The sequence below is a fragment of the Aulostomus chinensis genome, chromosome 14 (genome assembly GCF_037954235.1).
Source record: "Aulostomus chinensis isolate RoL2024-O1b breed Wild chromosome 14, RoL_Achi_v1.0, whole genome shotgun sequence".
Taxonomy (NCBI): Eukaryota; Metazoa; Chordata; class Actinopteri; order Syngnathiformes; family Aulostomidae; genus Aulostomus; species Aulostomus chinensis.
Window position 1 is genome coordinate 18,668,245 of NC_141333.1, and position 17,161 is coordinate 18,685,405.

Genomic DNA, 17,161 nt, shown 5'->3' on the forward strand with positions numbered 1-17,161 from the left:
TCATCTTTATTTTCGTTGTTCATGTCTTCCTCACAAAAAAGGACAAAGCCACTCTCGTGTCATTGGTTTTGTTTTTAATCATTTTGAATGGCCATCCACACAAGCGTCAATAAATACAAACCCACACCGACCATGAAAAGGCAATACAAATAAATTTTAAATATATTTTATCTCAAAAAGAGGTAGTGTTAGCAGCAGTAATGACACGTCAGTGCCTAGACCTTACATTTCACTATGGTCCACCTAGCAAATTACAGGTACTCTGATTTAGCCTAATTTGTTTTGGAAGTTTCAATGCATTTCTGATTGTCTAAATACTTTAAAATAAAAAAAATAAAAAGTCAAAACTGTGACTAAACTTGTCATAGCACAGATGCTACAATGACAGATAACTGATCTGAACTGTGTGTGGGTTCACCAGGGCATACAAAACTGTAGGAGTCATGCAGTTATCAATTATTTAATCACGAGTATCTACTTGCAGGTAATAAGTAGAAGCAGCTCTACTTCTACCTCTTAACTTTGTTGCCAACAGTAGGAAGAGGTGGTTTATTGTAAACATTCTCTACAGCAGTCAAAACTAGTTATGCAGCTTTTTTATGGTGACTGAAGGATGAAGCCTGCATAAGCTTCGAATAACTTTTGAAATTATTTAAGGATGTAAAACTAAAGCCAAGCAACGCTGCTCAAGTTTCTCATTGCAGCGGCGACCAAGACATGCTCGCATCTTTTTTTTTTTCTCGAAGTTTTTGTCTCTTTCCCCTCTTTTTCCATATTTAGTAGTTAGGCCAATACTTTCTATTTTGTCGTTCTCTGCTAAAACTTTGGGAAAAACTCATGTCCATTATTTTTGAAGCAGACACACAGATATATACCCTACTCTCATGCACTGCAGTGTGTATTACAGAGCTCCAGTCTCCCACCCAACAGCTAACAGCTATTTAGCTTAGCTGCAATGAATGCTATAGGTTGGGCAGGCCAGGAGGAAAGGGTATTTATCTGCTAGCCTGGCGCTTAAAGTGATGAAACAATTAGCCCAAACGATTTCCATAAAGTTGCCGTGTGCCCTTAATGGGATTTTAGTCACTGTGGCAATGCCAGCACTGGACAGAAGATAATTATTCTGCCAACACCAAGCTAATCAAGTTAACATCCCACAATGCTAGTTGCAAGCTAATATCTAGCTGATGTGAGTTCATGTTTGCTCACCTCAACAATAACTTTCACATTAACTAGTGAGCAAGCTATTAGAATGCATTCTCTGGTGCCAGACAAAGTTCAATGTGTTCCATGTTGAAGCCTTTTTCTTTTGCAGTTCTTTTAAGTTTCTTACAGCACTAAATTCTGACAACTGGCGCAGGTCTGTTGCTGCTGCTCGCCATTGCTTGGTTGCTGCAGTATAATAAAGGTACGCATGACATGAGAGAATGAGTTTCAGCTCAGACAATTGCAGTCTTAACATGCCACATAACGAGTGTTAACAAGTCCGCATCAAGTCTCAGTTCTTTTGAGGATGAGTGCAAGTCGAGTCTCAAATCACATGTGTGAGCGGTTTAGATGCGACTCAAGTCCAAGTCTTAGACCCAAGTCCCCATCTCTGCTTGGACCAAACAGTGTTTCATCCACTGAGAAGGTGCTCAGGTTGTCTTTACTGGGAGTGTGTGGGACATCCTGGATCAGATGCACACCTCGTCTGTCCCCCATGACCCTCCCGTTCTGGGGCTCCTCGTGACTTCCAACTTCTGATGTGGATGTTATGAAATCTGTAATTTCTGTATGTTCCTCTTGTGTTTTTACCATCTTTTCTCCTGCAGATGTCTGTTCATCTACTTGAGCCAGCTTCGAGAGCCCTTCTGGACTGTCTGAGTGAAGCTCTTCATGTTTCACATCTGCGCTGACTGGTTGTTTCTTATCTAAGTCTGGCCCGTTCTCTATTGTTCTCTCCTCTGTGATTGTCTCATCTTTCCGAGCAGCTCCTGAATGATTACTACCTGAAATACTCTCCACTTCAGTTTTGAAAGCATCATTTTCATTAATCTGTATTGTTCTATCCTGAACCTGGACTTCTCCAAAAGAACCACTGCTTTCTTTACTCTCTTCTAACCCCACATCTTTCTTCGGAAGCTCACTCTCTGAATTGTTTGATTCATTCTTTGTATTTGGTTCTAAGTGTTCCACCTCATCCTTCTCTACCTGCAGAGTGTCTTCACCAGGGTCATTCTCACTGGGCTCATCAGGGTCTGACTTAACAGATTCCACTCTGCTTATGTTCCCATTTGCATCATTTGGTGTGTGCTCATTTTCATTCCTCACTGGAGTTGCTGATCTCAGTTCTCCAGATTGGGATTCCTCTTTTTTGGATCCTGGAACATCTGCAGCTGAATCCCTCAAGTCTTCTAAAGGTTCTACAAATGTCTCAAAGTACTTGGATGTTTGATGCACGGTCACCCAGTTTGTGACTAGATCGGTGCTGTTTTCTTCTGCTAATTCTTCTGGAGTTGGTGGAACCTCTTCTCTGCTATCATCAGCATCATTGCTTGTTAGCTGTGCTGGCTGTGGTTGAGGTTTGAGCAGCACACTGGCTCCTTCTTCCGAGGCCTTGCTCACCTCCTCTGCCCCTGCTCCATTTTCTACCTCACCTACGGAGATGCCGGCACCAGCAGCATTTTCACCAGTGTGCTGGTTCCGCTCTTCTTTGTCTGGTTTGTGAGCTGTATCATCTAAATCTGTAGCTGTTGCTGATGGTTTTTGAACCTCAGCTTCAAGAGGGGTATCTTCATCATTTGTTTCCTCGGTCGCGCTGTTCCTTCTGCTTCTGTTTCGATCATCTGACTTAGATTCCTCTTTTATCTCTGTAGCCGACTGCACTGACTGGAAGTCCCTTTGAGTGGCATCCTCTTCCTCACCTCCAGCCTTATGAGCAGCAGGAGCCTGTTCAGCCTTGTCATCTTCCTGTTTTTCAGCAATATCCTCTGACTCTGCACTCTCTTTCTTTACAGAAACATTTTCCCCATTTTCTGGCTCTGTTTTTCCCTCTTCTTTGATCTGCTCTGATGTTTTACCCTCTTTGTCAGTTGGATTTACCGGCTCATCCTCGTTGGTTTGACCCCCTTCTCTGGTGGATATCTCCCCACTCTCAGCATCCACTTCTCCTCTTTCACCATTCTCACTTTCTTTTTCACTTTTTACTGCAACATTTATCATTTTGTTCTCTTCAGTTGTATCGTTTCCTGCATCTGCTGCTTCTCTCGCACTAACATCCTCTGACTTTACAATATCTTCATCAGACATTTTCATACTCCCGTCTAATATTTTCTCTGTTTCCCCCTCATCCATATCAGCAGTTCTGACATTTTCCTTTTCTACACTCTTCTCATCCTCATTTTCCTCAGTTTCATTGTCATTCTCATCTTTCTTTGTCTCCTCTGCTTCATCATTCATTTTGTCACCTGCATCTCTGTCATTTATTCCTTCACTCTTGATACTTTCACCTAATTTTTCTTCTGATTTTTCCACGTCATCTTCAATCTCAACATGTTCACTTTTCACATTATTTTGATCCTTGTCTTTCTCTTTATCTCCTAGTTCCTGCTCTTCAGCATCTTCAGCAGCATCTTTGTTTGACTTTACTTCAGCATTTAAGTTTGTTTTAGTCTCCTCTATAATGCCCTCCTCATTTTCTAACTTGTCCTCTGTCTGACTTTTATCCTTCCCGTCTTCTTCTGTTTTATCTCTCACCTCACTGCTGTCACCTGCTAGCTCACCTGGATTTGTTTGTTCTTCCTCTTTGCTTTCTTTTTCTTCACATTTCTCTTTCTCTACCTCTATTTCCTCACATGTTTCAGTTTTTACCTCTTCCACATCGCACTCTTGCTTGTCATCCTGACTGGCCTCTGCTGATGCTGATGTTTCCTCTGCCTCCTCCTCTTTAGTATCTTGACTGTCCTCCTTTGTGTCTCCTGTCTTTTCAGCATGAACGGTGGTATTTCTGCTCCTGTCCGATGAGCTACTTGAATTCTCAGCTGGGACTTCAGATCCTGCAGTGATGTCCTCGCCACCATCTTGGGGTCTCCCAGTTACAGGTGCCTCTTCACAGCTGAGGGCCTTTTGCTCCTCTGACTGCTCTGCTTTCATCTTTATTGTCTCGCTGGCTGATGTGGCCTCTGCATTACCTGTCTTTGCTGCCTCATTCACTGATACTGATGACTCATCCTCTTCTCCCCTTCTTTCTTCTTGCACAGCCTCCACTGTGTTTTTCTCATTACTTTCTTCATCTTTCTCTGCATCATCATCATCATCAGCAGCAGCAGCAGCATCCTCTTGAGGCTCTGAGGTCTTGTCATCCTCTGGCAGTTCGTCTTCAGATACAGGAGGTGGTGCTACACCTGTGTCCTCCGATTTATCCTGCTTTTCCTCTGTTGATGCCTTTTCCACATGCTCAGCCTCCTTTTTCACTGTGTCCTCACGGGGGCTCTCACAGCTCTTTTGTGGCTCTTCAATTTCCTCCTTGTGCTCTTTCGGCTCTGCTGCATCATCATGCTCCTGCACACTTTGAGCTTCACCAGTAACATTTTCTTCACCTTTTGGTTCTGCTTTGTGTACGTCTGCTGACAAAAATGAAAAATTGTTTTGGATTATTTCTCTATATTGTGCAGCAAGCTGAGAATAGTATGGTCATGTTAATGATGTGATACCTTTCAGGGTTTGTTTATGGCGTGTGGACTCCTCTTCCTCCTCAGTACTGGTGTCACTCAGTTCTGGGTCAGAGCTGCAGTGGGACTTTTTCAATATGGCTTCTACCAGCCTCTCCTGTACAGATTTGGCTTGAAAACAGAGAAATGGCACATGCAATAAAATAAACTGACATAGCCTGAAACCCAGCGCCATGCTGTATGAGCCAATTACAGTGACATGTTGTTGTGATGCATTTGGAAAGGAAAATACCAAGTAAAACAAGCACAGATCCACAAACATAACGCCTTTAATCTTGGAAGGTGGAAACATACATGGGAAACACAACATGCAAAATAAAAATGAACATGCACACAAAATATAAACCTATGCTATGGTTTATGAAGTATGAAGTAAAAAAAACAAAACAAAATAAAGAATTGGATAAATTTAGTGTGAAATAATCTTTACTCCGTATGCATGTTACCTAAATAAACGAATCATTTACTTATTCATTCATTCTTTGGCACTTAAAATGTTATGTGCCAGAAGAAATCTTTGAATGTAGAAATACTGATGAAAGAATTGCAAAAACTGACTAACATAAAAATGGCCACTGGCACATTCTACATACTACATGTGACAAAATCATATGTCCTTCTTTGCAAAACTTCTGAAATCTTTAATTTCAGGGAAATTATTAGAATAGCCTGTTTTCTTTTTCTTTTTTCTTTTGCAAAGCTGGAGGGATTTCGGGTGAAAAAAACCATCAAGCGGTTCTTCATTACCCAGGCATCAAAGGGTTGGACCAGATTTGTGATGCTGTGTTGTTCAAGTGCTGCCAATCATTATCGTTTTGGGACTCGTTAAAAACCTCCCATCTTACTTCTATGAAGTTCATAAGTATCTGAAAACTGTATTTCAAATTCCTATTTCATTTGATGTTCTGGGCACAACAGCACTGAACGTTGAGTTGATGTTGAGAGAAATATCTGATTAGAACATTACTCCATGGAGCAGAGAAAGCCCTCAGCAGCTACAGCTTGAGTCAGCAGCTAGCGCTAGTCTGGTTAAGAAATGTACATGACACAAAAACGCAATCAGAAAAACTGAAGAGATTGTGGTCTAAATGGGTCTGGTATTTGATGTTCTTTGTATCAATTAAGTATTCGCACATGAACTAATCTATGATTCATGATTGTTTTGTGAATCCTGGACTATAAATGGCATCCCCAGTAAGAATAACATTACCAAAAGAAGAGAAAGAAAAGTAAATGGAAAAAATTAAAATAACTTTTTTTAAAATTCCCCCAAACTACACGAAACAGCTTTAATACAAGTCAACTTCATAAAAACAGAAAAGTTTACAGTACCAAGACATAAAAACATTGTTGCCGTTTGTATGATTTGAAAGTTTCTTATTAAAATCCAAACAAAAAAAAAATCTTTGACATCAAAAAAAGAAGATATTTACACACACACACACACACACACACACACACACACACATGCACACACACACACACACACACACATTAAAAACAAAGTCATTTTTCCACTATTGGAATATCAGAAACGGGGAAATATTGTAAATGATCCATTTGTTGTCAGAGCTGGTCAGACTCAGATTTCAACAACAAACTGACTTGATGGTAATAGTGGAAAAACCTCCATATAATATGGACTGATCATTTTCTCACTGAGGCAGAAGCTCCAGAGGTGTAAACTCACCCCTCTTCCGCTCCTCCTCCTCCTCTGTACTCCGATGTGTCTTCTCATCCTCTTCATGTGCTGAAATGTGGTCAGTCTGTTTGTTCTCATTCCCTGTGGGCACGCTGGTATCTGAGACCTCCAGCTCAGCGCTGGCTGCAGCGCTGTCCTGTAGATCAGAGTCGCCGGTGACAGCAGGCTCTACCTCAGTGGCAGCAGTTTCGTCTAGATTTGGTTCATCTGGCGGAGCAGCGGTTTCCTCTTGATGGACCTCTGTGGCTTTTTCTGTCTCATCTTCCTCTCTGGAATCTTTGGTGGCCTCAGTATCACTCTCATTCCTGTCACTGGCTGCAGAGGTGGATCCTGAATTAGACTTTACATCATCTGTGAAAGACAGATGCAGAATTTACAATTTTGAATCCTTCCACATTCTTCCAGTTCTTGCCTTGCTGTATTATCGGAAGACATCCTGCTACCTTTAAAAATTCAATTTCCTCTTATGCTGTACATGAAAGATGTGTTCAAGGAGTGTCACCCACCATCTTTGTCATTGTCTTCAGTGTCAGAGGCCTGGCTCCCTGCTGCCACTTCAGCTTCACCAGAAGGAGATGCAGTTTTCATCGGCTCTGCCTCCTCTGCAGCACCCTCGTCATCTGCTTCAAAGTCCTCTTCATAATCCACTGAGGAAGAAACACAGTGGAACAACACCGCATATGGAACAGATTCTGCAAAGCCTGCGTTCATTTTTATACCATCTCGGAGTTTGTTATCCTCAGGTGCTGTCGGGTCTTTGACTGGCACCTCTGTGTCCTTCATCCTTCTGCTCTCACACTCGGAGACAGGTGAAGTTCCCTCCCCCGTCCTCTCTGTCTCCATCTCAGTAGCATCCTTCGGGGTTAAGACACTCTCCCCTATTCCTCTATTTTCTTTGACCCTTTTAGGTGGAGGTGTAGGCTTTTTGTCCAGTCCCATTGCTATGATGCACCTGGAGAAAACAAATTGTGATCAGTAAGTACAGCAAGAATTAAAGAGGAAAATTTGAGTTTTTTTTTTTTAGTCCCCCCCCAACTGCGGGTTTGTAGGGACTTATGTGCCACACAATTTCTTATTTGGGAGCAGAATATCATTGTTACTCCTTTTTTTAAGTCACATAAATTAAAGAGTTGTAATGAGTGATAATACATTAATTACCAAGCTTTAAAGCTACTCCAAGTAGCTATTGTCTTTGGCCAAAGCTAGGCTAGCTGTTTCTGCATTTTCAGTCTTTGTGCTAAGCTAAACTAGCTCTTTGCAGTTTAATAGAAAGTAGTCAGATATAAAAGCGGTGTCAATGTCCCTCACAAAAAAGTAATAACCATTATTACCAAAACGATTCCTATCAAACTCTTTTATTCACTCCATCATGTACATTCAGTGGTTTATATCTGGGGTGTCTTTACTTGTAGCAGGGGGAGGCTCGCTCTATGCCAGTGAAGCCAAAGTGTCCATGTCGGCCTCCCAGTCTGGAACCCTTCCTGTGTTTGAACTCGCAGCAAGAGCTCAGCCGCTCCACCTGCAGCCCATTCAGGAAGAAGGTCAAGCTGAAAGGGAAACCTCGGTGTCGCCTTGAGATGAACTGGAACATCTCTGCCGTATAGATTGATGGATAGGTTTTTAAGAGCAGTTTGTCAAAAGATGCACCTCAGTTTTTTTCCTCCAGACACACCAGATTACATACACTGACCTCCCTCACGAAGCTTGCCCTTGTACACACACAGGTTTTCTCCACCACAGTGCTGCTGAAACACTTTGACCTCATCCATCATGTCAACCAGGTCATGGGAAAGATGCACTGTTTTCCCAAAGTACACCATGTTGACACACACTCTGCTCTGGTACACAGAACTCCTTAGGGTGGGCAGCTCCTGGATGGGAAACAGGAAAGAAACGGTTGTTGAAAGAAATGTCTATTTTCCTGCTTCCAGACGTGCCAGCTACATCTGGAGCTGCATGACCTGAATCTCCGCATTCATGATATTTAATGTTTGGCAGTTGATGTGATACTTTTTTGCTGATTCACTTCAGTATGATTGGCTATGTACTGAGAAATTTGAAACTGCTTGTTTTCTCCCATTTTTATGGGGTTTGGACAGTATTTACGACAGTTTATTGATGATCAACTGACAAATTTATCAGTGTTAATAAATAGCTGACTTACAAATAGATTGCATTAAATGAATAGTGAAAGACAAAGACTCTGATCACTATATGTGACATTGAATTTGCATTTTGGCAAAAAATAGTCCTACTGTACTTCCTGGAAATTAAATGTTGTTTCCCCAAATCATCGACACATTATGTGTGTTACAGCCAGTGAAATGTTTGAATAACAAGAAAGAAAGACCTCATTGATGTCAGAGGTAGTGGCAGGGCGCAGTCTGCGGCCTCTAAGAGTGCTGCTGGGTGTGGACTTCAACCCCCTCTCCTTCCTCTTTGTGGCTGGAGGCACTGGCATTACAAAGTTGTTGATGACTGGGAGACAGTAGGGCGAGATGCCACGGGGGGCGTCCATTGTGGTCAAACGTCTCCGGGACTCTTTCTCCAGCTGGGAGGGAATTTAAAGATGGGACGCTGTGAAAAGACCTCAATGTGTTTGTGTGTGAGTGTGTGTGTGTGTGTGAGTGTGTGTGTGTGTGTGTGAGTGTGTGAGTGTGGTTTGTGGCAGCAGGGCAATGACAATGCTTGTTTATGTGCTTGTATAAACAGTAGTGGTACAGAGTTCCTGCCTGTGCTGTCCACTGTGTTTTTAATACAAAATAATCATATGAGCGTCTCTCTGTTGCATATTTCCCTTTAACTTATGCTTCTAAAAACATTTGTGTATCCAGAAGAGGTTTATGGCCAAATGTGAACACAGTATTTAAAAAAAGTCGGATTAATACATTTGACTTTAAGATAAACGTTATAATCCTGGTTTCAAATGATTATTTTTTTATTTGTTTTCCAAATCTTCAAGTAGCCTTAATTCCTAAATGAATCTATAAAGTAGAAATGATTTTGTTCATGTTCATGTATAACCCAGGTGCTAGATTATCTCTCATAGGGCAGTGAGACACATGGATAAAGAGGTCATTTCATGTGTGTAAATGTGTGTGTCTCACAGTGCAGGTGAAGGGCTGCTCGTTCTCATTTGATGACGTGTGGAGTCTGTACGGGGAGCTGCGTCTGAGTGAAGCTGCGGTGTTGTTACTGTGGAGTGGCTTCAAACGCACTGGCCTCTGCATCTTTCCCGGAGCGGTGTTGGGCCGAGATGAGCCCGGCTGCAGCACACACACACGCACAAACACACACGCACGCACACGCACAAACACACACGCACGCACGCACACACACACACACACACACACACACACACACACACACAGACACACACACACACACACACACACCCTATATGGTCAGTTCTTAATTCATTCAAATGGTTCCATAACAGGAAAATGAGCACTGTTCATGACTGAAACACCAACTGATTAAAGACCTCAGGAGAGGAGTAAACTGCACCTTCTGTGATTTCTAAGTGTCGGCTTGACTTTTCCAGGATAACCATGCAGATCGGCTCTTATTTTTTGTCTAAAATTATGATTTTAAAAATACATACTTCAAAGATAACACTCAGTTTATCCCACTTCTTCACACCTTTACCTTCTCAAAGAGCAAACAGCAGCTGAGGTTCTTCAACCTTCCGTGTAAACATGGCGACTATACGAGTGTGTAACATTTATCACCTGATGAGTATTTTGACTTCAGACACTTATTTAGGTGGGTGAAGTGCATTTTTACTGTCCAAGGCTGTCATTTTTAGTTGTCCATGATGACTTTGTTCCCCCCCCCCCCCATTTAACTGTATACGTCAGTTTATCATTTCAGCATGAAAACAACATAAAAAAAATTAAATTTATAGATCAAATGCGGGTGATAGTTAAAGGAATAGTTTGTTGTTTAGGAGAAATATGTTTATTTGCCACTAGAGTGAATAAATATACCAGAGCTAGAAACTAGTTAGGTTTGCTTAGCATGCAGACTGAAAACAAGCAACTGCACAGTTAATCTGGCTTTGTCCAGAGGGAAGCAGTTGCCAGGCAACCCGTGGAGACGCCAAGTCCGGGCCAAAAGAGTGTAGCAAGGATGAAGTATTTTTAGATGTTTTACCGTGAATGAAATATAAATGCGACTTAATAATTCCTACAAAATTTGCAAAAAACTAAAGGGTATATAATGATAAACACTATGTTAGTTTTATGAACCACCTAGCTTATTACTGTGTAAAGATATACAAACAACCATCCACTCAAAAGGATTTTTTCTCATCTTGTGAGTAAGAACTGGATTTATAGCTACATTTTATTCCTAAACAGTGTTTTCCATGCATATTTAAAAATGGATAAGTCCTTGATTCAACTTTTAAACATATATTTGCAGACACTTAACGATAAGAGTAATTGTCTTATATAATTGTCAGTTGTAGATTTTCATGGTGATATCCTTCAATTTATTTGTTTTACACTACCTTTCAGCATCACGCGCTATCTTCATCAGCTACAAAAGTCAAGTCAAAGGCGATTAGACTGATGAGGACAATACTTTAAAAAAAAAAAATCAATAGATGGAGTTTACGCTGATTGGCTTCTGAGAATCCTTGTACCAGGGTTACTGTTATGGTAGGGGGCATCACTGTTGCCTCACAGCAAGAGTTGGGTTTGAGTCCCGGCTCAGGCACGGGATCTTTCTGTGTGAGTCTCCATGTTCTCCCTGTTCCTGTGTGGGTTCTCTCTGGTACTCCAGCTTCCTCCCACAGTCCAAAGACATCAAGAGGGGACGAGGCTGATTGATACTCTAAATTGACTGTAGGTGTGACTGTGAGTGTGAATGGTTGTCTGTCTCTATGTGTTGGTCCTGTGATGGACTGGTGACCTGTCCAGGGTGAACCCTGCCTCTCGCCCGGAGGCTGCTGGGATAGGCTCCAGCCCCCCGGTGATCCTTAACAGGATAAGCGGTAGAAAATGGAAGGATGGATAAATGGATGGACTGTTATGGTATATCTGGAACTTATTGGCCATGAATCTGGATGGTGGTCAGTGTTGCTCCTGAGTAACCTCACGAGGGGTCATGAAGCTCAGAGCTGAATCATTGTGCAGAAAGATCTGGACTCACTGAATCGGTGGACTCCGAATGATCCCCTTCAGGCCCACAGTGCTGTTTTCTGATAGCCCTGGCACCTGTGGGTGGGCGTGGTGACAGAATATGAATGTCCTCTTCATATCTCCTGGAGAGCCCCACCTTCACAACATGTAGAGAGTATTTAAGGTATATCTGCAGTAAAATGTTAGGAAACACAAATCTTTGATGACATACTCCAGATTAAGCTGCAAATGAACTCTGACGTCATCGGCACTCTTTGGTTTCTTTCATTCAAGATTCATCACTTGAAAAAACATTGAGCAAAGCAGTATTTAAATGCAAATGATGCACCTTGATCTTGTGCACTCGTTCCCTCCTCGCAAACTCCTCCAGCTTCCTTTTAATCTCTATTTGATGGAGACGCTATACAGGAGGGGCATAGAACACACCACCATCATTTATCATGTGAGGAGAAGCACAGATTAAGTGTTCAATCTCTGGGGCAGCGTGTTCCTCCCACCTCCATCTCCAGGACCTTGTGGAAAATGGCCTGGGCCAGACACTCCCGCACATGTCTCTGGTGGGCTCGTTGGATTAGCTTGAGTCTGTACTCCTTGTCAGGGACGATACGTCCACTCCTGGTAATCTATTAGCAACATATGAGAATTTCTGCTTTGTGTTTTCAATCAATAAATAATTTAAAAATAAGACTGGAAATACTTGTGTTGCTAAATAACACAAAAAAACATATAAATACTTACATTTTCTTAAAATAAAAATGGCTACTCAAATGGCTTCCCAAACACTTTCTTTCTTTGTTTTGATTTTTGCAAATGTTGCTCAGAAAAAAGAAATATGCAAATTTATAGTCTTTTCCTGCAGCAAATATATACATATTTGGGGTTTTATCGAGTATTTAAGGCAGCAGAAAGCCCATAGTGGGATCAACTAAAAATAAATTACATACCCATGTAAGTACGAAGAAAGGAACATGTTGGAGTGTTAGAGTGATGTGTTTTTACTTGTTTTTGGAAACTTGGAGATCTGTTGCTCAGAGATATGAGATAAATCAGGTTTTAACATGCAGACAAGAAATTGTTGTTTGGAATATTTTGATTGTCTTCTATACAACCTATTTGATGATTAATTTCATTGCACGCAGGTAATTTACTGGTTGTACCCACTATCAAAATATCCTGTGAAGTGAATACATGTTCTAAAAAAATGGTTGCCAAAAAGAGGATTTAAAAATTAATGAAAAAAACAATTCACAATAATAATAATAAGCTGTCAGGTCTATGAAACTTTCACCGCACCAATATGGTCCTGCGCATGATTTCAGAATCAGAACAACCAAAGCCAATGAACATCCTACATTAAGAACAACAACAATAACAAAAAACGTACAGAAAAAATAATTAAAAAGGTAAAATGTTGAAAAAAATCATTCAATTCTATTTTCCTTAAATTTCTCAAATCCTTAACACCGCTGTAATAGAAAAATAAACTTTGTTTTTTGTCCTCATGAAGACGTACCAGTCCTGCTCTCTGAAGGTGTCTCCTGATCCGAGTGTTGCTGAAGTAACCAGCCAGATGTTTGTCTGTCAGGCTGTTGTAGGCTGAAATGAGACTACAGAAAACCCTTTTTTTAAAAATCACAAACTCATGAACAACTACTATAGAAGATATCAGGATCTGAACCTTGAATACTGTGCATATCTCAGGTCTTAGTTTCTTTAAAAGGATTTTTTTCCCCCCCCGAAGCAGATTTGATGTCATCCAGCATTTGTGCTGGAGACAACAGGATCTTACAACTCTAGGTTGTGTTACAGGTGTCTGATTACACGCAGGCATCAGAGGGGACGGCACACTTAACCCTGTCTGCCTCTCCTTTGTGCTCCCGTCTCACTGGGCTCTGGAGCTCCTCAGGTTTGGACCGTTGTCCCTAAAGCCTGGGATATCTCCAACTCTGGAATTAGTGATGTCAAGGTGGGACACTAGAGTGGATTTTGAACACCTTTGCTTTTGCTCTTGAGGGTATTAATATTAACAAATACATTTGGGGGGATTTTATTGAGAGGTGGGATAAAACTGAATAAACTAACTTCATTAAATTATTTTCTATTTCTGCATTTCAGAGTCAGCTGTTACTTTTAGGATTTAAACATATAACACAAACAGATTTTTCTTTAGAACTTCCCTGATCATGTAACATGTATAATTGTTGGAAGAAATGTATCATACTATATTTTTGAAAAAAGTTCTTTCAGTTGAAAGGGCCATTTAATTTTTCTTTTTGATATTCTACCAACATTTGCTGATTTTACATTTTTACTTTTACTTGTTTGAGTACTTTGACAGTAGTGCACTCGTACTTTTTCTCATTTTCCATTAATGATGAAACAAAATAGCAGCATGCAGTAACTTCTGAGATGAATGCATTTATAACGGCCACTATATTTCAAGGTATTTTACTGCCAAAATATTAGTATTAATCTGTAGAGAGCACATACTAAAGAGAACCTTGCTGAATAAACTCTGACCTTTATACATATTCTCTATATAACAAAAATAATACATTTATGAAGTCTCAGTTCCCTCCATTCATTTATATCGACCATCCAAGTGCACATACCCTGGGTTGAAGTGACTCATGATTTCCAGCTGAAAATCCCCTAAAATATTTCAGACAGTCAAGGCCATGGACGCAGCTTAGTCCTCGCTGGGAGATGGCAAGGCCACTGTAAAGACAAAGGAACCTGCAGAGTTGTTGTAGAGCAGGAAATGTTCAGCTGATCCACACTGAAGCTGCACTTCTGCCCGAGTGGAACTGATGACACTCGCCGGTTGCCATGGGAGATCACGTGACAATGCTGCCAACGAGACTGGTTTCCCCTTACACAGAGTCCCACTAACATCCAGGATAAACACACATGCGCACGCACGCACACACACACATGCGCACGCACGCACACACACACACACACACACAAAATGCACGTACACACACTTGGAATTTAGATCCTCAAATCCTCTCATGACGCACTTATTCAGAAACACCACAGTCTGTAAACATTAAAAGTAAAGAATCTGGATACAAAATGTAACCGTAGTAAAGTTAATATAATCAACAAAATCAGTTCTTAAGACGAATCACTGCTTTGATCTCTTCTTTAATCTGTGGAGGTACAGTAACTGTCACATTTATGTAGATGATGACATCTGTGTGATCAAGTGTAAAGTTCTCATCACACAAGAGTCAAAGGTTGGACTGTATATTTTCCAAACACTTTCACCTTCAGTACTGGTTGCTGACCAGTTTTTTTTAAATTACAATTCATTGCACAGGATTTTACAAATCTTTGGTTTTAGTTTTCAACACCATGTCATTTTCAAACTTAAAACAGTTACAAAACTTGATAATTTATCAAAATATGGATTTTTCCATTTCAGTATGAAAGTGTTTTCCAACATTTACGTGCCTTCATTTTTCATTCAAATAAGTTTACAATACAAAATTATTTATTTACTCCCTGATTGTCCATATTTGGTACTCAATGACAGGGCATCTTTCCATTGTTATGAAATGATCTGGTCAGTGCTTCTATGGTTCGGTACCTCCTCCTATCAAAGAACTAAAGTGTCAACATGGCATCAAAGATGGGATCACGGTTCATGCTGGAGTAACAATTTGAAACTCTATTCATTAGTAATTCATAGATTTTCAAACAAGTTACTGAGACTTTTTGACAATATTAAAACAGGAGACAAGATAGGTGTTGCTAGCGCACCACTTTGAGGCAAACATTGTGAAGCAGAAAGCTCTTGTCTCTTTAAGAATTAAATGGTATAAACTTATGCTTGCTGTTATCTACTTTAAGTTCAAATTCAAGAGAGGAAAAAAACTGCCATATATTGACAACTACTGTCTAAGAACAAAAATGACAGGATCGAAAATTTGGACTATACGGACGACATTGTCCCTCACCCATCAAATTAAAGAATGAAAATACAAATACTGACAACAAAGAAGCTGCTAAAGTGTTTGTTTTCACCTGAAAATAAGCTGCATCGTTTTGAAGTCTCCGCAGATGTTCTGTACAATCCACCCAGCCCAGTCCAGCACTCTGACTTTAGGTCCTCTGTGGCCCTCTTGTGGGAACGTGAACAAATCATTTTTCCAGGACAGAGTATCACTGGACACTAAAATACAAAATTGTTGGTACACCAGCTCACATTCACCCTGACTCCAACTGCTCTCCACTGGCTTGCTGCTCAGTTCACAACTGATGTGAAAATGAGAATGATTGCTATCCAGATTCTGGCCCAAAAATACAGGGGAGGAAATCTTGATCCTTGAAGCTGTTTTAGATCCTCGGGGGGGTCCACCTGGCCACCAAGGCTTGAATCTATAGGTGACCATGCTCATCTGGAATCAGTTTCTTCTTCCAAAGCACCTTCAAAAATGAAATTTCTTTGTCTGTTTTTTTTTTCTCTGATTCTTTTTGGTATATATTTGCTTTCACTTAATGTTATCCTTCTTTGTTACGCTCTTTGTTGTCCTCTGGATGAGCCTGCTTTTGTTTTTTCTTGTTAAGGTTGTTGTTATTATTACAATAATGATAATTATCATCATTAGTGTTATTATCCTTTTTGATGGTGTAATCTCTGGTGCTTGTACTGGGTTATACTGAGAGCGGTAATGAGTGAGAATATACTGATGATACCTTGGAACTGCTTGCAACTCTTAGGATTTCTGTTGTGTTACACAGAGTTTTTGAATCTTGGCTCATAAAGGATTGTTATTTTTCTAATGGTTTGTAGGTACCAGAACTGACCAGTAAGTGGAGCCATGTTTCTGTCTCAGGGTGTGATCAGCCGCTCCGAGAGGAGCAGGCAGGCGGAAAACGCTTTGCTCTTTCCGTCTGTCATTTAATGGCCAACTAACCTCCATCAGGACAAACAGTAGTGTGACATTTCAAGGAAAAACTGTTTGAAATGAACAGTTCTGCAGTCAACAGGGACCAGAATGGAATTCCTTTCATGCTGTTCACCATTCCAGTGATAAGACACCAACATTGCACTGTAACAGAAAATCCATCATCAAATCTCCAGAAACCAAAATCTCCCAAAACACAGATTTTCTGTAAACCTTTGTCACGTTTACAAAATGTGTCACCGTTGTCTTTGAATTGTTCAATATACAGTGTAGTGGTGGGTTCACGAGGGCCGACCAGCCGATCAAGGAATTTGATTTCAAATTTGACTGTGAATTTTCAACAACAAAATCAAAAGAAAAAAAAGAGAGGAAAAAAAAGAAAAGAAAATACAATGAAAAATGTAGGTGCCAGACGCAGCATCCTGGACCACATCAGCATGAAACAAGACACTTTCTAATCAGTGCTTATTGTGATTAATTAAATCATACAGCATGTTAATTGGTAGTGAACAGCAATTCAGTTGAAAGCTATCACTCCACTACTAAAAAAAAATAAATGTGTGTCTGCGAATTGGAGCCTCTTTCAAGGTTAGATCCGAACAAAATAAAGTTACAGGTGATGCACCAGTTTAAACTAATAATTTAGCTGATAATAAAAGCTAATATTTTTTTTCATCTTTGGCC

General features: G+C 40.6%; 1 protein-coding gene across 1 annotated transcript; it reads right to left on the reverse strand.

The window, feature by feature from the left end:
• Window positions 1-52: 52 nt before the first annotated feature.
• Window positions 53-14,311, reverse strand: erich3 (glutamate-rich 3). Its single transcript, XM_086223724.1, has 14 exons — window positions 14,174-14,311; window positions 13,075-13,168; window positions 12,059-12,184; window positions 11,890-11,961; window positions 11,572-11,697; window positions 9,522-9,680; window positions 8,765-8,965; window positions 8,105-8,285; window positions 7,821-8,007; window positions 7,134-7,366; window positions 6,921-7,061; window positions 6,403-6,765; window positions 4,695-4,823; window positions 53-4,607 (listed from the first exon to the last, which is right to left on the reverse strand). The coding sequence occupies exons 1-14, from the start codon at window positions 14,191-14,193 to the stop codon at window positions 1,537-1,539; spliced, it is 5,103 nt and encodes a 1,700-aa protein (XP_086079850.1). The 5' UTR covers window positions 14,194-14,311; the 3' UTR covers window positions 53-1,536.
• Between the last annotated feature and the right edge of the window lie 2,850 nt (window positions 14,312-17,161).

Bases quoted from the DNA above. Each gene is read 5' to 3' on its own strand.
- erich3 (XM_086223724.1), bottom strand. From the start codon at position 14,193: ATGAGTCACTTCAACCCAGG. The intron at 13,169-14,173 runs GTATGTGCACTT...GGTTTTCTGTAG, and splicing joins ATGAGTCACTTCAACCCAGG to TCTCATTTCAGCCTACAACA. The intron at 8,008-8,104 runs GTCAGTGTATGT...TCTATACGGCAG, and splicing joins GGGCAAGCTTCGTGAGGGAG to AGATGTTCCAGTTCATCTCA.